This window comes from Aquila chrysaetos, chromosome 8 (genome assembly GCF_900496995.4).
Source record: "Aquila chrysaetos chrysaetos chromosome 8, bAquChr1.4, whole genome shotgun sequence".
Classification (NCBI taxonomy): Eukaryota; Metazoa; Chordata; class Aves; order Accipitriformes; family Accipitridae; genus Aquila; species Aquila chrysaetos.
Genome location: NC_044011.1, coordinates 10,904,125 through 10,924,248, shown reverse-complemented (window position 1 = coordinate 10,924,248; position 20,124 = coordinate 10,904,125). Strand labels below are relative to the sequence as shown.

General features: G+C 43.6%; 1 protein-coding gene across 1 annotated transcript; it reads left to right on the top strand.

Moving 5' to 3' along the window:
- The first annotated feature begins 13,350 nt into the window (after nt 1-13,350).
- On the top strand, nt 13,351-16,353 carry MAS1 (MAS1 proto-oncogene, G protein-coupled receptor). Its single transcript, XM_030023027.1, has 2 exons — nt 13,351-13,447; nt 15,179-16,353. Exon 2 carries the CDS (start codon nt 15,216-15,218, stop codon nt 16,203-16,205), a length of 990 nt encoding a protein of 329 aa, XP_029878887.1. The 5' UTR covers nt 13,351-13,447; nt 15,179-15,215; the 3' UTR covers nt 16,206-16,353.
- The last annotated feature ends 3,771 nt before the right edge of the window (nt 16,354-20,124 follow it).

The window sequence follows — 20,124 nt, the reverse complement described above, 5'->3', positions numbered from 1 at the left end:
TTGCTCTTTAAAAATGAGACTATGAAAACTGAAAAAAAAGAAGATAGATTTTAAGTTTGGGATGAAATCTTTATTCTGGTGCATTTGATCTCTGAGTTTTGAATGAAATGGCAAAAACCCTTTAGGCTGTTTAAATACTTCTTTGTATACCCCATTAATTAAAAAGACCCAGAAAAATTTGAGTACTAGATGGCACTGATTTAAAACAATAAGCCAACCAGTATTACAATTCAAATTGCTTTTCTTCTTTCGTAAGCAAAGTAGGCCAGGAGGCATTTGCTAAGACTCTTGTTTTACGCTTACAGCGCCCACACCTACCATCCCCATGTTGTCCTTGCTGGGGCAGAACGTGAGCCTTGTGGCAGCCTCACATGCTTTTTCGGCTCCCTTGAAGGAAGAACTGCAGGCACAAGGACGTATGCTTGCTATTGCAGTTGTTTAAAGCTGCTCTGGTCTCCAAGGAGTCGCAGGAGATGGCTGCCTTCTTTCTCAGACAACTGTCTTGCTTGCAAGACTTGCAAAACGAAGCAAGTGGGATGCTGAAGGCTCCACTGGTTGTACAGGAATGGAAAGTCCCAGACATACCCATGAACTAGATTAAAGCTAAATAAGCAGACTTTATTAGTACTACTGCTGCAGAAACAACGCTCGAATCCAGAATTCCCAAGAGCAGAACAGATGCAAAGGAGAATATACTGATTTTTTTTTGCACTAAACTGAAATGAGATCGTTAATGTGCTGAAGTAAGTGGGAATGCAGGACTAGAAGGGAGGTCTTACTTTCCAAAGCCCAATTTCTTTTTATTACCTAACAATAAAAATCCCATATTTAAGCTGATCATACTCCTTCCTAAAAGTATTCAGGATTTTCTGCCCATTCTTCTCCCAGCTTGTCCAGAAAATGTGGTACTCTGACGACCAGATCAGTTTCCAGCCCAGATGCACTATCATGCTAGAGGTGATATGATTTTGTCAGCCAGGCCAAGGCACTCTGACACTTTTAGATAATGTCTGACATAAGTAACCATGTCATTTCCTAACAGGAGGAAAAAAATGTGCTTCACAGGGAGTTTTCCTCAGTTTTTTATAACGAAAGTGTAAGTCAAGATTCAAGCAAGTTTCAGGCTGGGTCCTGTTCCCAGTTAAGCCAAGGGGTGTGCTTTGCTGGAGGTTTCAATGGGAGCTGCTGTGGTAATTAAAATATTTAAGACACATGCTTAAAAATAATTACTTTTATCTTGAATAATGCCAGCATGCTAATTTTTTGCAGAATATGGGTGGTTGTGCATGTGAAGAATTGCACACATTCAGTGGCAGCCACCATGCTCGTGGCGAGGGGAACTCTGGCTAATCCAGCTCATGACTTCTTCGCCAAGCAAGTTAGTGATGTCCCATGGTCTGTAGATGAGCCGTGTGGGAGGAAGAGCAAAAGGCAAAGCCAAAGCAGGTCACCGCGTGCGCTCGGACAAGCTCCAGGGTTGACGTCGTAACTGGAGGGACAGCACAAAGCCTCCAAAAAGGTAACACTTCCTCAATGCTCAGTGAATCTAAAGGGTTAAGATGAAAGAGAAGGTTTTCTTTTCTGCCTAAATTAGGAAAGCAAAGAAACTTCTGAGATTCCCTGTTTCATGTGTATGTCTGTGTCCTGGAAGACCTGTACCAAATAAAGACTTCATGTAAATAATCAGACGAAAATAAATCATCTGTCTGAGGTAGAAGGAGCACATTGTAAGAGGGGGTGAAGGTAGCCCCCTGGAGCCAGTGGGGGGCTCCAGGGAATGAGTGTGTAGTGAGGGAAGAGCTTTATTGCTGGTGGTGTGACAGGAGAAGGGCATGAAGCAGGTTATGATTAGACTGAGCATGGAGACCTGCTGGGTAGAAGTGCAATGATGGGATGTCGCAGGGAGATACTGAAGATGCGCCGTCTCCATAGTAGTTTTACTTGTGCCTTGAGGGTTCTGTCTGCACTGAAGTAAATGAAGAAGTCACGTGGCTTTTTTCCTTAGAGGTTTTTTCCTGTCCATCATTCTTCTCTTTTCATTTCCCGACCTCTCAAGCCTTGTCTGGCACTTAAAGTGGTCACAAGAAGGAAGTTAACATCTCAAGGGAAAGCTGCAGAGCACATAGGTGATGAGAGAAAGGGCAGACCAAAAAAAAAAAATATGAAGAAACAGGCATGAAGGAAGAAGAGAGGAAATAAAAAAAAGCAAGCTGTGGACAAAGGAGGCACAACAGTAATTTTAGCACTGCTTATTCTGCTCCTTTTGCTTGGTCCAATTCAGCACAGGGCTGAAAGTTTGAAGCCAATGCAATGGCAGAAATACTATTTTAAGGTCTGTTTGTTTTCAACTCAGCTGTCAAACAGACGATTTGGCAGCCCAGGCCTTTGCCTAGCCCCAGGAGGGCATCTCTGGCTTCTACATCCCTTAGATTGTGAAGTTATCCAAGAGTAAAAGCAACCAGGGCAGAGGCCCAAAAAGCAAATGCTTCCCCTCATTTCCCCAGAAGTGTTTCCAAATCCTCATCTGAAAGAAACAACTTGGCGTTGGCATATGAGAAAGAAATGACCCTAGAAGGGAGGGGCCACCTGTGCCTATTCCAGAAGAATTTTGACCCTTATGCAATGTTTTGTATGGAAAGGAAGGCTTTTCAAAGCACAAACGCATAATGGCTACAACAGCCATGTCCGAGAGCTATACAAGGGGCTAATCTGCTTGTGATACAAGTGTGTATTTGGGATAGCGAGGAACAAGTGAAAATATGTGTATTGCCACTCTGGAAGATCATCCCGGTTACTGCAGTCAGGGAGTGCTCTCGGCTGTGAATTAGGGCAGAGAATGTATCTCCTGTTGCATTAACATAAAGGCCTGTTCTTGGAGGCCAGAAGTTATAATTAGGCTTACTCAGTCACATGTTTCCACCGGGGAAGTCTGTTTCACCACTGACATAAGGGGATGAATGCTTGAAAAGCCTGGCCTTGTTTTGCCTGGCACGACATGCCTTCAGGAAACCTGCACCTACAGTTTAATGATCGTCACAAGGAAGATTTGCATTTGCAATTATGGGACAGACAGTGCCACCCCCTCAGCTGTTTCTTCCCAGCTGATGAAAATGTGAAGACTGAAGCATTTAAGCCTTGATCGAATAAAGTGCCTCAACACAGGCTTGAATTTAGGTGATGCGATTTAAGCCATGCGCTCACACCATGCTGAATTGAGCTTGCCTTTCGGAAGAGTTAGAGGTTTGTATATCATACAAAGCTTTCCTATTCAGAGGCTCCACCCTGATCCCATCCTCAGGTACACATACCAGTTTGCTTAAGTAGCTGAGAAGATGCAAGCATCCCCTGTAAAACTAGTTAGCTGGGATCAAGAAGCATCCTATAGCCTGTGGCTCATTCCCTGTTGTTAGGCTCACAAATTCTGTACTGTAGTTAAACTCTGCCAAAATAGGATTAGTAGATACACATGGAGACTATCACAGGTGACAGGAACAAAAAAATGCATGTTTACAGGTCCTGGCCAGCATCCTCCCATATTGCCTCCCCTGTCACAGCTCAGTCATCAAACCGATGGTCATGATCCAAGAGACACAGACTCCAGTGACTCGTCTGCCACGTGAGGGATGAACCCCACTGCCTCGTTGTCCTGACATGGTGCTACGTGTGGCTCTTGGGGAAACCGGCCACAGCCTACTGCGGCTCTCCTGGAGCTCCCCATCACGCACAGATCATCACCAGCACATGGAGGCAGGAGAGGATGAGTGCCGTGACCTTCCTCATCATCACTGTGCAGGGCTACAACCTGCACAGTCCCCGGCACCAAGGCAAGCCGTGGCGGTAGCAGGCAGGGCAGGCAGTGCACACCCAGGATGCCATGGCGGCTCTGCGCTGGTGCTGGACGTCTGCGCCTTGTCTGCAGGGCCAGTGAGGTGCTGCTCGTCCAGAACAGTGGTGACTTGCCAGGGGCTTACTGCTTGAAGACCATTTCCTTGCTCTGTACTTTTGCAGTTCTGCTCCTCCCCTATTAATTCTAGTATACCATTTATGTGAAAAGGAAGGGTCAGCCTGTTACCCCTCCGGCGCCTGTTTCAGGACTCTGTCTCTGGAGTCCCCTGGCAGCTCTGAAGGATGGCACTCAATCTCTACGCAGTGACAAAAGACAGCTCTGGTTTTGGTCTTCAGCCATCACAATGTCTCCAAAACTTCACAGTGAAAGAAAGAGATACAGTCCATCTAGTTATTTTACTAATCTCTTTACCTGCTTTTTTAATTGACTAATATGGTTTCTACACCATGAACTATATTTTAGTCTCTTACTGATTCTTTCCTCCCCATCACTGTCCCCCCCCCAAACCCACCAGAAACTAAGCCTTTCTTCACCAGGGAGAGTAGTAAGTTTAATTTTGGCAAGATATGTGTATATGTATAAATATTATGCATATTTTATGCTATACAGTCATCTGGAGTATTGGTACATTCAGCCTGATGAGGAGGCACTGTCTAGCTCTGTGACTGACACCTCGTTAACTCATTCCATCGATCCATATTTGGAGGAGTACTAAGGAAATAGCTTCGCTGAGAATGTATCTCAGATCAGAGTCTGATTTCTTTGTACCACGGCAGAACAGTCCACATGACAACGTAGGTGGAGAAAACTCAATCTGTTATGGGTATTAAGTGTGCTTTGAGTCGTGCTTGTAAACTCTGCTCCTAAATGAGAATGTATATTCCTATCAGCGGGAACGTGGGTGCATGTAAACCACAACAAGGCATTAAAAGATTAGGCCACGGAGAAAAAAATATAGGACAACGAGGCAGAGAAACAGGACAGATGATGCAGAGCTGCCAAGCTTCTAGCTTTTTAACCTAAGTGCCTCGTGAGCAGTTAAAGTGCAGTTAAGTGCTTCCTTGCCAGGGCTATATCCCGTGGTTTTTACTGGGACTGTGTTGGCTAGGAGGCTGGTGGTAACCTGAATGTTCTGTGCTACCCCGGCTCTCCTCTGCACAGCCAGCTCAGCCCCACTCCATCCCACCGTGGGTGCACAAGCAGACACGACTGCCCACCCCGGACATGCCCTGAAGCCCTTCCTGCTGCTGGCTCCACTATGGCCAGCAGCACATATTGCATGGCCAAGAGCCACACAGAAATGCTTGTGTGTTGCTCATAGGGCAAGAAAAATCGTGTGTCCTTGACATCAAAAGATAAAGGGAAAGCATGACAAGGAAGAAAAAACCCATAGTCTTAGGAAATTTGTTCAGCAGGAAATAGAGGCAGCAATAGTCCCTGGAGCATCTAAATTCTGGGGAAAATATTTTTTATTAACAAAATACTGAGACTTCAAGTGAGTCTGAACATATTTTAGTTGCTGGAAGTCCCTGTTAAGGGGAGGGAGAATGCAGTGGTGTCTTTAACCTTTCCACCTCAGAGGAAGAAGGAACCTGATGTTTTGATGCAGGAAGAAGTAGAATTCCTAAAAAATGCAGAATTTCAGTTTCTTTATCTCCAGCTGCAGTTCACTTGGCTGTTGTTCACTACCTAACTTATTTTGCATTATCTCAACTCTGCAGAGCAAATGCTGTTACCGAACCAACCTACAAATAGAAGAGGACAAGTCAATACTGTTTCTGGAAGCAAACTGATGACACAGCCAATATAAATGTTCATGCTGAAGCTTTGGCAAGATGTACCACCACATCGCTGTGGGAGCTAGAAATCCAGAACCTGGAGTCCTGAAGAACAGCTTTTGTTCATGTGCAGAGGCTGAATTGTTACCTGGTTTACTGGCACTGATTTCCATGGCTTTGTGATGACTTACCACAGCTGAGCATCTTGTCCCATTTCTGTTGGAGGTATAAAGGAGAAAGTTGGAAAAGGTGGAAAAATAAAAAAAGCCAAGACCACTTGTTTTTCCTGTAATAGAATCAAACTCTGTTCTTATTGTATTAGTAAGGTTGAAGTAGTAGGTGAATTCCTTGTATTTTTAATATTTATATTACTATGCTAGCTAAGCATCTCACAGATTTGAAGTTATCCTCCCAGTGCTCCCATGTTACTCCCATTTTGCAGAGGAGGAATTTTGATGAGGATAAGGAAGCCTGAGACAGAGTAAACACAGGCTTCATGATTTCTACCCTCAGAATCATTGTTTTGTACTCTTGCTACACTTCAGAAATATCCTTTTGCAGAAAATATAATGGCTTTTTTTGATATTTTAAGATTCTAGATCCACTCCAGGTATATATGCTTGATAGAAAAGACAGACAGTTCATTGTTTTCATTCAGTGACCTTGTCTGCATGAGCTTGTTTTGCACTTGTGTTCAAGCTGGGTCACCTTGAAAAATACAAATTATCTCTGAGTCTATATTTTGTCTTTGAAAAGAGACTAGTATTAGAAGCAGTTTAAAAATAATAGAAAAACTTGACTCAAAGGAAAATGTTTGGCTACTTGAGATTCTTCATTCTAAAAATTCAACATTTGGGAAAAATCCTAAAGTAGAAAGAAGTATTTCCCTTCTGAAATGATGTTTTGATGCAGTGTGCTCTGGTTCATCTCTGTCAGTCAGGCTCCCAATCGGACAGCAAGAGAAAAGAGGATTGTATTACAAAGCCCTATTCCATGGTGCACTGTGGGAGGTTCAGTCCAATAAAGAACAAATGAGACATGAGAAAACTGGGCTATAGTTTCCCTGCAGAACCCCAATGTGATATTCACAATGAAATTTTGATTTTAAAATACTGAATTAATCCATGGACTTTTAGACCGCTTTCACAGTTCAGATGGAAATTCCTTTATGAAATCCCAGCATCATATAGCAATACACAGCTCTTTCAGTCATGTCACTACAAAGCTCTCATTGTTTACTGCTTATTATCTAATTACATCCATACACAGAAGTTACATTTGCAAGCATGCCATTAGATGACTTGTAAAGGTGTTGCCCTAAGGAGTCACAGACTTATCCTGGCTGAGTCCAAAGACTGTTCAGAAAAGGCTGTCAACAATTCCTGTGTCATCTACCTTGATTTTTTGAAGTACTGGTGCCTCCATACAGCAGTTATCATCCTTTTAAATAATTTTCCAGTACAAGGGATCCTCAGCGCCATAGCTCTTTCTCCTGTGTGTAGGAGCAGAGTGGAGGGACATAGGTGGACCACCAGACTTCAGCTGAAAAATCATGAGTGTTCAGTGAACCCAACCAGAGAGTAAGGTTTCACAGTAACAGGCATCAAGGATTTTAGTTAACCACCTATTCCTGCAGTGCAGAGAGCAAATAAAGAATAATGGCTAACTTCTGTGATAGGTTGGAAATGCATGTAGATGATGAACATGTGATACAGAATAAAAATAAAAAGAGGGGTAAAAGAAAGAAGAGAGGCAGATTAGTACAATCAGGAGTAAAGATTACTTCAGGGCAGTCTTTCTTACTATGGCAGGCACTTCACATAACTTAGTCTGACCAGCAACTCTCGTTCTGAGAAGGATTTGGACATCTGTTGATGGGAACCTCCAGAAACAACACAGATTGAAAGATAGAGCACCATGGTGCCAGACCCTTCTTTCATTACTTTATCAGTAATACAAAATGTCTTAGTCTATATGAGGTAGCTGGCTATAACCACACCATCTTATCTCAACCTAAATGAAGTAAAAGCTGAGTTTACTGGCTACTTGTCACTCAAACTTTTTCTTCCAACCTTTTGTCATGGAAAGCTCTGACTCATCTCTGTCATGCGTCTCATATTTTCTAATCCTGTAACTTCTGCTTTGCACAACTAAAGCTAAAATGGTCTAAACTGCCTATACTAGTTAATCATAAATGCCAAGTTATTACTTCCATTCTTATCTTATTCTCTCCCCAGTGGTTTCCTGTATTGTCTTACATATATAAAATGGAAATGTAGACTGAAAATAGTTTCCTGTATTGTCTTACGCTACACAGCAGTGGTGGCCCTAATGCTTGGTAGCCGCTGGGGCTGCCAGCAGGCAGGTGCAGTGTATTTTCTCTTCTGATGTGCGATGATGCCGGGTTTGGTGCTAGTGTTTGTACCACCGGTGACTGGCCCAAGAGGCAGATAAGACTCAGAATGATTTTAGCAAGGGTGGATTCCTGCTGGGGGCAGACCCCACTGTCCCCAAGGTAAGAGCTGCCACCTGCGACGCATGTTAGGACTGAAGGACAGAGGAGACCTCCTCACATTCAGTGTGAAGATAGGAGCTCTCTGAATAAGCAAGGTTTTGTAAAGGACTCATGGCGATTCTCATGAAGAGGGAGATAGGGAACAAAATGTTAGTGAGGCTTTGCAGGGAACTGAATGCTAATGGCCAAAGACTCAGATAGGTGAAGCCTAACCAAGAGCAGATCAGAGTACAGAAAGAAGCGAGGCTGGTTTGTGAAGAAAGAGACAACTGCTCTGTACTTCATTAAGGCCCAGGTTCCCTCTCTCCACGACTTGGCAGTAGGCAGGCAGGGAGCGGGAACACATTACCACTTGTAAAGGACACTTCTTCTAAACCAACAGATAGAGAAATATGTTGTGGAGGTTCTTTGAGAGGTGAACACTTGTGGGTTTTAGTAAAGATATGTATTCTTTTCCTCACACAGGAATACTTTTTCTGTTAATTTTTTATAACTTTTAAAATTTTGTATTTTTTCCTTTCCCCCCAAAAAACACAGAAAGATGGGCAATAGAAAACCCTGTTATTTTATATTAGTTTCTCCCAAGCTCACAGCATCACTAAGAGCTCCTCTCTTCCTGGTACCCTCCCTCCGCTCCCCACCCCTCTGATTTGGGAAACCCCCTGCAATTGCCCTCCGGCTGCCTCCTCACCAGCACTGTGACAGGACACAGAGGTACGAGCTCAGATGCAGAGCACCACCTCTGCCCCAGCCAGGCGGGTAAACGCGGCCACCTGGCATCGTATGAATGGGTCTGCACGGCCTCTGTCCCCAAACCGGCCAATTTCCCCCTCCGGTTGTGGGGTATCGTGGTTTAACCCCAGCCAGCAACTAAGCACCACGCAGCCGCTCACTCACTCCCCCCCACCCAGTGGGATGGGGGAGAAAATCGGGAAAAAGAAGTAAAACTCGTGGGTTGAGGTAAGAACAGTTTAATAGAACAGAAAAGAAGAAACTAATAATGATAATGATAACACTAATAAAATGACAACAGCAATAATGAAAGGATTGGAATGTACAAATGATGCGCAGTGCAATTGCTCATCACCCGCCGACCGGCACCCAGCTAGTCCCCGAGCGGCGATCCCCCGCCCCCACTCCCCCCAGTTTATACACTAGATGGGACGTCACACGGTATGGAATACCGCTTTGGCCAGTTTGGGTCAGCTGCCCTGGCTGTGTCCTGTGCCAACTTCTTGTGCCCCTCCAGCTTTCTCGCTGGCTGGGCATGAGAAGCTGAAAAATCCTTGACATTAGTCTAAACACTACTAGCAGCAACTGAAAACATCAGTGTTATCGACATTCTTCTCATACTGAACTCAAAACATAGCACCGTACCAGCTCCTAGGAAGACAGTTAACTCCATCCCAGCTGAAACCAGGACATGGGGTTACACAAGCGGAGCCGGCCTGGAGTCGCCCAGCCCCGGCAGAAGCACGGCCGGGCAGCTCACACCTCGCTGCTCTGCTCCTCCTGCCGCCTGGCATGCCCCGGCGCGCTGGGCCCTGGCGTGCCACCCGCAGCCGTGCGGGCGGGGAACACGAAGGTGCAGCTCAAGCCAGGAGAGGGAACGCCTCCGAAGCCTCCCATGCTCACAGGACAGTCAGTCCGTGAAGTTACCTGTAAACAATTCCTCTAACCTGCCACCAGTCTGGGCAACGGGGTAATGGGCCAGGCATCTCACTTTGCGCCCGCAGGTTTCCAGAGCCCTGCACACCGGTTGTGGGCCCATCTACCCCTAGCTTTCTGTCTGCTGTTAACTACCCTTCTCTCATCAGCCATTTCAGAGCAGAACCTAAAATGCATGAATCATCCAAAACCATCTATGACAAAGAATAGAAAAGTAATCTGAAAATGGCTTTACCAAACTATTTTAGGGGCCTGTATGGTCCCAACAGTAACCATAAACTGCCCATGTCTCACTGGCTGCCTTATTCTTACCTCAGGTAAGGTTCTTCACAGGTTCTCAGAGCACACCTAGTTTTCAGGCCCTCTGCCACAGGCCCTAAATCCACTTTCATAAACAACATGCAGCAGGTCTTAACCACCCAGAAAAAAATACCACTAAATCACCTCTACCAACTTTAGTTGTCAAAATCTCTTGGTAGGATTTCAAGATTATGCAGCAATCCTTGCTCTTGGAGCCTGCTATTCCATACTGTTCTCATCAAAACATTAACAGGATTCTACAACTGGCCTTACAACAACTGAGCAGCCGCCAAGGAGTCTTCATCCTAACCCTGATTCTGGACTTAGTCTTCTTAGTCTTTATCTTCTGTTTTCTTGAATCTTAACTCCTACCATAACCTTACTTTTAACTATGAACAGATGATCCCTGCTGGCCTCAAAACTAGCTGGTGACATGTACTTTCACCTTGCTTTGCAGAAGCCAACAATAAATCCAGCTCTTATGCCTGTTGCCTATAAAAAAAAATCCCCCAGTTACCGCCCTTTAGGGAACTGGGCATACACTAGGATCATGGCTGATATGAGTCAGGTAAAAATGTCTAGCAAGTTCTGTGGTCGGTTTTGGGTTAGGGTAACCTTAACCCTAAGGTTTACCCTAAGCCTAACTCCTACTTTAACGATATTCTCATATCACCTATTGAGGAGTAACCATAAGTCATTCTGGTTCTTCTAGTATCTGTGAGCCTTAATGGATCTCAAGACACCTGTGACCCATGCATTTGTCCCCAGTGTGCCCCAGCGTCCTCTGTTTGCTCTCCATGGCACCCTAGAGCCCTCCGGTTGGGCTTTGGTCATCTTACAAGCCCTCTGTTTTTCAGCGTGCCACTCAGCCCACTGTTAGTTGCTTGAGCCCAGCTCTTCAGTCCACACTCCTCTGAAACCTAAGCGCAACTCCTAACCTTTGTTTGAGCTGAATAATTATGGAATGAATTTCAGCTGGAAAGCAGTAATGACTGAATGACCATTAGGAAAAATGGCACTGCCTGAAAGTGCTGCCAAAGCTCATCCCTTAGGGGTTTTTGTTATGACTTGTGTAAGTATATAATTAGGCTATCTGACTCCCAGGTACACAGAGGCTCTTTTATATACTGGCACCTGTATTGACCACATAAACCCCTCTAATTTGGTTTATAAATCCTAGGTTGTTGGGTTGTGTTTAAAGAATGAATTGTGAGTTCTTTTCAGGTTCCCTTCTACTTCCAGGAACTGGAGATATAAGAACATGAAATTATTCAAAGGCTCAAAGCAAAATAATAACAAGGTAACACTGCTAGCTTCGTACATACAGGATATTTGAAAGTGTTAGCACATTCAATTTACATCCACTGCAAAGCTGCTCTATCCCACCAGGTTAGTGTCAGAGAGAAAAGTTCTAGGATAAATTATCATTCATGTCACATCTTGCTGTATATTCAGTTCAGACTGAAATTAAGAGAGTATCCATATTGTCCATCACATCTTTATTGTTGATACTGACTTCTAGTCCCAAGATCTGTTGGGGTTCCATGCTTTGTTATTGTAGCCCACTTGTTCAAGGTCTTAATAGTTAAACCAATTCAGAAATAGCCACTCATCTCCTGGCAGCATCTGATATAAACACTCTAACGGTCAGCAGGTGTGGGATCACCCTGTGTTATTCAACCTTCCTGTTACTCCTGAAGTCACCAAGGATAAGCTGTGTTTGTGACATATTCCCCTCAAGACCAGGTTTTACTCTGCTGCACTGGCCATGTAGGTGATGACTGACGGTGCCCCAGGGACCAGTCATGAAGGAGGTGCTGTGTGCGTGGGAGAAAGTTGTCACAAACCACCCGCTCCATGGAGACATGGAGGCCAGGGCTTCCCTGATTTTGGATTGTGTTTGCGCAACAAATTGAGTGGGCTACGAACCCACGTACCTGGTCAATCTTGAAATGTTAATGTATTCCTGCAATGACTCTTCTCCTTTACTTGTATGCATATTTCATTTTATGGGAAGGGAACAGGTTTTTTTTCTTTTTCAGAGGTAGCTTGAAATTTTTGGTCCCATAGCTGTTGAATGTAGGTAGATTACAACTTCAGCCAACAAAAAGCAATTAGAAGTTGTTTTATTTCACTCTGTTTCTTTCCTAACTTTATTCTGACCCTCCCTTTGGGGTCATTTATTTCTCACATTAGTTAGTAGTTTTTCCCATTTGGGGATTTGGTAGTTTTAGTGAAACATCTAAAGGAGAAGACCAAGTAAACTCTCTCCTTTTTTGGCTAAGAATGTTAGTTCTGCTAATATCTGAATATAAAAACAACCTAATACTTGGGGCAAAAGCAGGGGACATCCTCAGGGGACTTTTCAAAGAGTTTATCTGCTCCTAGGCCTGTTTGAACTTTTCAGGGGAGACTGTTTAAATCTCAAGAACAGATTTTTGGTTCACATTGCTGGATTTTTTTCGGTAGAGTAATCTCAAGATATGGTTTTTACCAAGAGGAATGGATGTACGAGACTAACACAATAATGTGGATATTTTCTTTGCTCTGTGGTTTCTTTCTTTCTGTCCATTTTCTTCATTCTGTGAATTAGTTTTCTTTTCTTCCTTCCTTTCTTCCTCCCTCTTTCCCTCCCTCCCTTCTTCTCTTTCTTTTCTTTCTCTCTTTCCTTCTCTTTCTTTTTTCTCACCTTCTATCTTTTCTCTTTCTTTCTTTCCTTTCTTTCTTTCCTTCTTTCCTTCTTATCTTTCACTCTCCCTCTCTGTCCTTCTCACTTTCTTGTTTTCTCATTTTAACAAATGTAAGAAAAATTTACGAATCAACTTGCATTATTTTAGATGGCATGTGGTAGCACAGTTCTAAATTGAGATTTTTCCTTCAGATCTTATCATCTGCAAATAGATTTCCTACTCACTTCACATTTGTTTGTTTAAACTATGTCTCTTGGTATTGTAGCAGCTCAGGACAACTTTCCATATACTGCCATTCAGTTCCCACAAGAGTTAACTCCCAGGCTTTCAGCTAGATGACTTGCCAGTTACTGAGTGATGCCATTTGAAGCACAGCCTCAGATGATGAGCCTGGGGCCCTTTATTTGGCATGCCTCAGACATCTGGAGCAATGGGAGAATTGCACACTTCTTTTTGAGGGAGTCATGGTCAGAGTCACTATTTGCTCCCCCTCTTACCAAAGGCAAATGGTTGGAGAAGGTAACCTTCAGCTTCTTCAAGGAAGTTCTTCAACGACTTCAGGGAAATCTGAACAGACCATGGATGTATCTGGAAGAAGAGGATTCTTTCCATTCTCATCTCTGAATGCTCTCATGTGGGAATGACCTTAGTAAGTCCAAAACTTTTTCCTCTTTGTTTTACTCTCCAGAGAGAAATACTCCATTTATACAGAGATACAAATCAAGAACTTTCTTGAGTCTTTTCATACTTTGAGTCCTTTTTTCCTACTTGAGTCTTTTCATTCTTTTTTTCCCTTACTATTTGTTTTAACTCTTGAAGTAGATAGCTTCTACTCTCCTTTTCTCCTGCAAAGCTTTACTACACTTCCACCAGCACAGTGTTTGAGCACCTTCTCTCTGCAGTTTTTGCAGAACACTGCTTTTGGGAGGCTTGCCACTCATTCTGGTCACTGCATTTACTTGTTGCATTCACACGCACTTCTCTACCACATTTCCAGCTATGTTGTTTGTTCCCTCCAACTGCGTCTCAGACGGTGGCATGGTCAACATGCAGGTGGGATCATCATTAACATCTTTGTGCAGGTTCAAATGCCAGCAAGCCCTGAGGCTTCCCAGGTTGTTTACTGAATGCTGTTTTTTAGACTGTGATGTCCTGTCTTAAGAAGCTGTTTTGAACCCAGGAAACCCAGGGCTCATGAGAGGAAATTTATGACTGGGGTGAATGGCTCTGTTTAAGTCATCATTGCAAAAGTTGCCCTAGTAAAACTTCTTTACCTTGCATTTGACTTTGTTAACTGCTTGAGCATATGGGTAAATTCTCATTATGGCATGTTAATGAACAAGGCTGCTTATATGGATGAACCAAGTCAGCTGGGCAAGCTTATTGTCAACAGTCCCTGTTAACATCAGTAAATCAGCAAGGGTCCTGACTCTGTATCATCACAGGGGCAGCTGGGAAGTAAACAGGGAAGGGGGCATGAAATATTCCTGTGAAAATCAGCTGAAGCCAATGCTGCTAATTCTCTGTTATGAGATAAAAGGAGACATACAAAAGGAGAACTCGTTCCATAACTCAGCAAAACAACGGTTAAAACCATTATAACAATGGCAGGGGACCTGAACATCTACTCCTTGCGATGGGTTGGATTTGTAATGTTTGCAGGATATTTGCAGTTGTGCTAAGTGTTCAGAGTGTGTAACCATGGTTAAATTATATTACGCTATGATAAATGACACTTAAAGCTGGTAAAAAATGACTGTCTCAAAACAGTGGCATTTCGCCTTCCCTCCACCTCTGTACTTGGAGGGAATACAGTGCTGAGTAACTACATATTATTTTTACTTACTTAATTAAAGCCCTTCCTGCAAAAGTGATGTTGGTATCAATTTTTTTTAAAAACAAAAAACTTATAAGCCAAATTCATTTGAAATATATATGTTTAACTTAGAATTCATTAGCTTCATTACTCACTAGCTTCAGGGGGAGCTGAACAGACCTGTCTGGGATCAATATAGGGCTCTAACAAGAACCACCAATGCTATCTGTGACCACTACATCATGAAACTTTGCAATGTGATGGAGACATTGCTTGTCCAAGAGCTCTTTGAGAGTACCTCTTTAGCTGCGGTTTAGCACTTACATGCTGAACCCCATAGAGAAGAAAGCCCAGGATTACTGCTAGCATGATGGGCTTAGCAATCTTTAACACTGCCAAGAGTAGTCACAACTGGGTTTCAGCTTGCATCAGTATATCAAAGCTGGTTTTCCTTTTGCTAAGACTTTCAGATATGGCCAGAAATTGAGGGTCCACAAAACAGAAAGAAAAGGGGGAGGGGAGGAGCACACAATGCTCACAGTATATTTTTATACATATTTACAGAAGGAAGAGCTGTGCTATCCAAACTTGAGCTTTCCCCATGGATGAGTCAAACATAACGTTTCATCCCAGCGAAGGCACAGAGAACATCTCAATGCACAGAAACATTTCTACACAGGAAAGGGTCTGGGAGATATTGACCCCACTTTGGGTAATTATGATCATCTCCTTCCTGGGTTTTTGTGAAAATGGAATTGTCCTCTGGTGCCTCTGCTTCCAGATCAAAAGAAACCCGTTCACTGCGTACATCACACACCTGTCCATTGCTGATCTCTCCTTACTGCTTTGTACATTTATTCTGTCAATTGAGTACATTGCTGGTTTTGGATTCGCATACGGTTTTTACTATTATATAACCACCACACTATCTATTGTCTTCCTTCTTGGATATAATACTGGTCTCTATCTCCTGACAGCCATCAGTATTGAGAGGTGTCTGTCTATTGTTTACCCCATCTGGTACCGATGCCACCGGTCACAGCACCAATCGGCAATTGTGTGTGCAATTCTGTGGACTCTGTCTTTTCTGATGACAGTAGCCGAATACTTAACATGCAAAGATGATTCAACGAAGGAACAATTCGACGACGGTAACCATTGCCAAGCACTGCTTATCTTCACATGGATCCTGACTTTCATGATCTTCATTCCTCTAATGATTCTGTCCAGCCTGATCTTGGTTATCAGGATTCATCGTAACTCCCTGAGACCTCATTCGTCAAAGCTCTACATCATCATTGTGGCCACAGTCATTGTCTTCCTCATCTTTGCCATGCCTATGAGGCTGTTGTATCTTCTGAATTACCACCACTGGTCATCTTTGCTCAGCCAGCAGAACCACGTCACCGTTGTTCTCTCCACTGTTAACAGTAGCATCAACCCCCTTGTTTACTTCTTCGTAGGAAGCAGCAAGAAGAAGAGGTTCAAGGAAAGCCTCAAAGTGGTTCTTAGTAGAGCACTCGCTGATGGGTTGCGGCCGAGAAGCCAGGAAGTTGGCATGAGTTTGGATATAGCTGAAACAATTTTCTAAAGGTTAGGGGGGAAACTCTAGGGGCAAATAATTGGACTTGGAAGGTTTAATAAACCACTGCAAAACTAAAATCATTTTTCTTCCACAGAATGTAAAAAGCAGTGGTGAAATGGTACTGTTATCTTTGGTGGTTGAGCAATGGAAAAATATGGACTAGAATAAAGATAACTTTTATTTGTATTTTCTTAATTATTCAAACACATGCTACATCCTGATGTGACTATGTCAGTCAAAGATACCACAGTGGAAAAGAGACAGGCCAACAGAGAATATAAAAAAAGGACACAGAAATATGTTATAAATAGTGTGACATTTATACAAGCACTGAGCACCCATAAATGCTATTGAAGTCATCAGGGCCTGTGTGTATTTGCATTTTTAAAAGTCAAACCCACTAAACGCAGGACTCGTGTTACATACTGGGATTTAGTTTCAACTGTTTCCAGCTTGTTTAAGTGCGCAAAAGAGCTGCTCCCTGGGGGAAACAGAGGAAGAAATCCACGTATGAGAGTAAGTCTCCATACATATCCAAAACCATATGGTGTAGCTTTGGTCTAGCAAGACATTTAAGTGTATATAAAATGGTCAAGTTCTTCTGTTGTTAACGGGCTACTTCAGAGTCTGTTTTCAAAGTATATGTTGCGTAATTTGCAGTGACATCAACATTTCTCTGGGTCCTTGGATAATTCGGTACCTGACACACAGGAGTAGCTGGCAGCATAGGGATGTTGTCAACTCACAGAGGGCTTTTGCCCTAATTATGAAGGGTGGGGCTGGCTCATCCCCAAAATGTCAGTGTTCCTGTAGGTTTAGTTATTCAAGGAGTCTATGAGAAACTCAGTCCCAACACTTGCTGTCCCAGCCACTTCCTTATTATTTACCTGTTCTTTGGAGAACATATATTCCCCATGTGGTCTCTCTGTTTTATAGCAACCAGTTTTGGACAAACAGAAAAAAAGAAAGGTGCCTCACACAATGCACGACTGGGGCTACACCCCAGCCACCCTGTTCCAACGGACTCCCTCCTTTTGTGGTATGCCAGGGTACCGGGGCTGTTATTTTGTGCAGTTTAATTCCCAGGACCACTTGCCCAACTATAACCAAGCTGCAGACCACAGAGGAAGACAACAGCAAGGAGGGGATGGGGCTAGGTCAGGTATCACACAGACACAGAATATGGGAGGTCAGGGCAGTCAGAGAGCTGTGGCACTTTCAAAGAGATGTCTGGGAGATGCATTTGCCTCTGGCCCCCATGGAGCTCCAAATTCAGCAGGAACTGAGACCTCCTGCCACAGGCAGAAGCAGCATCTTCAGCTTCCCGCCAAGTTTCCATTGGCACACTTAATAGCTAACTGGGGAAAGAAAAATACAACGTACCCCTCCTTTGTTGAAAGATTGCCAGTCCTGGAATAAGGAATATGGTAGGTTATGACTGAGGATTGGATGGGAATTCACATAGAGAAGAGATCTCAGAAGGATAAATATTCCTTCCACACATGTGCCCCTTTCTCCTTACATTAAATTGTTGCAGTGTGTCACTGCAGAAAACACTCAGGAACAGGTTACCCTTTTATCTTCCTAATTACCTCACTCCATCAAAACCTTTATTGATGACAGCCCCTCTACTTGTCCCAGTTTTTGTCTTTGTAGCTCCAGTCCCAGGCTAGTCACCTCTATTGATTCAGGTGGTAGATGAGTGCAGTCTGCTTCTGTCTTAGGGCAGTGATCTACTGTACTGCTGGAATGACAAATCAGCAGAGCAGCTCCCCATTATTGATGGTGAGTGGAGGATATGGCAAGCAGGTCTGTGGACACCCTGGGATGGTCAGGGGGAATGAGCGTGTGTGATGTCCACATACGTGTGGCACGTGTGTGCATGCACCCACTGGGGGCTGGGGAGCTGACGGGGAATTTGTCAACACTGATAAATGCCATAAACTTGAATACTAGAGTAGATAATAGCCCAGAAAAACCCCAGACTCTTCTCTAAAGCCACTCCCTACCCCTACCTCAAGATCCTTTACAATAATCACATGGAGAACCAGAGAGAGGGGCAAAGTTGCAGGAAGCATGTTCAAAACATGCTTCCACTGTAACCATGCATGTAACCCAGTTCTTTCAAAGTGATACAGGTGAGACAAGGCATATTATTTACAGTGCTTAAACATGTCCAGATTATTATGACAGGTTTGGGTTAAGGATCATTATGCATGCAGCCAGGGCAGTAGATCTGAAGAGGCAATAATATGCAGCACAGCAATTTGGATGCTCGTGAGCTGAATAGGTGCTCTAGGACTTTTAGCTTCTTACCCCTTTTCACCTGTGTCTGGCTGTGCCCTCAAATGTTTCAGAATTTGGACAACTGTCCATAAATCAGTTCACAGAGCAGACCAAATTAACATTCAGCCTGAGATGAACATCCAGAAGGATGAATAAGAATGAGCAGCTAGCAGTTGAAAAATGATTAATCTTTCCCAGTCCACAGATAAAAATATCTTAGGGATGTTCTTTCTTCTTTATCACAGCACCTGATGACTCTTCTCTGTGCAGAGAGGCTGCAGTACAAGGGGAACTGATAAGCACATTATTCCACGATTTAAAAAAAAACAGGAAAAATGTGACACTCCATTTGTTGCACAACAAGAATGTGATTCTTCACCAGCTTGCATTTTTAAAAATTATTTGCATCTGTGGGAGAGGGTGAAATAACCATGTGCAGATCAGATGGTGTTAATAAGCACTTTATAGTGGTGCAGAACAGGAAAGATTGTCATGTGGGTAAAGTACTAGCCATGGGGTTTAGAGATGAGGGTTCTGTTTTAATGCAGTCTTGGCATCTAATTTTTCTGTCCTTCCCTTTCCTTCCTATAAAATGAGGATTATTTTATTTTGTTTCCAGTGTTGTGCCTTCACATTTACACTATAGACACTTCAGAACAGCAGCTCTCTCTTGGTTATCTCTTGTAATGTCCAGGGCAATAAGGACTCAGTTTTGCTGTGCAGTCAAGAAAAGGAATTATTCGGGGAAGAAATGCCCAGTATAGTGCTTACTTTATTAAAACACTCTTTACCACACTTCTGATCTACTTGATATTAATGAATGTTGTGGGATATAAAAGTGTGCTCAGAAATGCACAAAGGGAAGTCACTTCCCTTGGCACTGCACAGAGGTTTTTTGCTGTTGTAGCTACCCCCTGGGTAGGTTGCTGTACAGATTCAGGTCCAAAATGATGCAATGAGTTTAGGCAGCAGCTTTCCTCTATAACTCATAGACTTTGTGAATGATCCTTGTAACAGCAAGGGCAGAGGGTTGAGGAAGAACATACGACCCAGTTTTACTTCTAGCCTGGAGCTTAGCCTGGGAAATCCTCTAAGGGAAGCTGAGATACTTCCCAGTTGTACTGTTTGCTGACGTAGAAGAAAACCTCCCCTTGCTCCCTTTCCTAGCATGAGAACAATCTACAAGTGCACAGCATTTCCTGGTATAATGTCTCAGGTCGCTTTCTGAGGGGAGGATAGAAGGGACAGTTCAGTTGCAGGGTCCTCCAAAAAATCCTAGATAGATCTCCAGCAAGGTCCTAGGTAATTTCATCCTCCGTGAGCCTGTGATGCTCAGCTCTGTGTGCATCTGGGAAAGACTCCTTCCCAAGTCCTCCCGCTGTGCCAGTCTCAGGGGGAAGGTGATCCACACGCTGGCTTTTGTGAACAGAGAGGTTCAGTACGAGGGATCATACATGACTCCTTGAGTTCCCCGCATCATGTATGCCTGATGAGATGGCACCCAGAGAGACGGTTTGAATCCTTAGCTGACTTTCATCCTCTACATTCTGCAATTCTTCCCCTGCGCTGCTTTCTTGACCTGCAAATACCCACAGCCCTTAGCCTCTTATGCTAGACCTGGACTGCGTACTCCAGCCCT

Bases quoted from the DNA above. Each gene is read 5' to 3' on its own strand.
- MAS1 (XM_030023027.1), top strand. From the start codon at position 15,216: ATGGATGAGTCAAACATAACGTTTCATCCCAGCGAAGGCACAGAGAAC.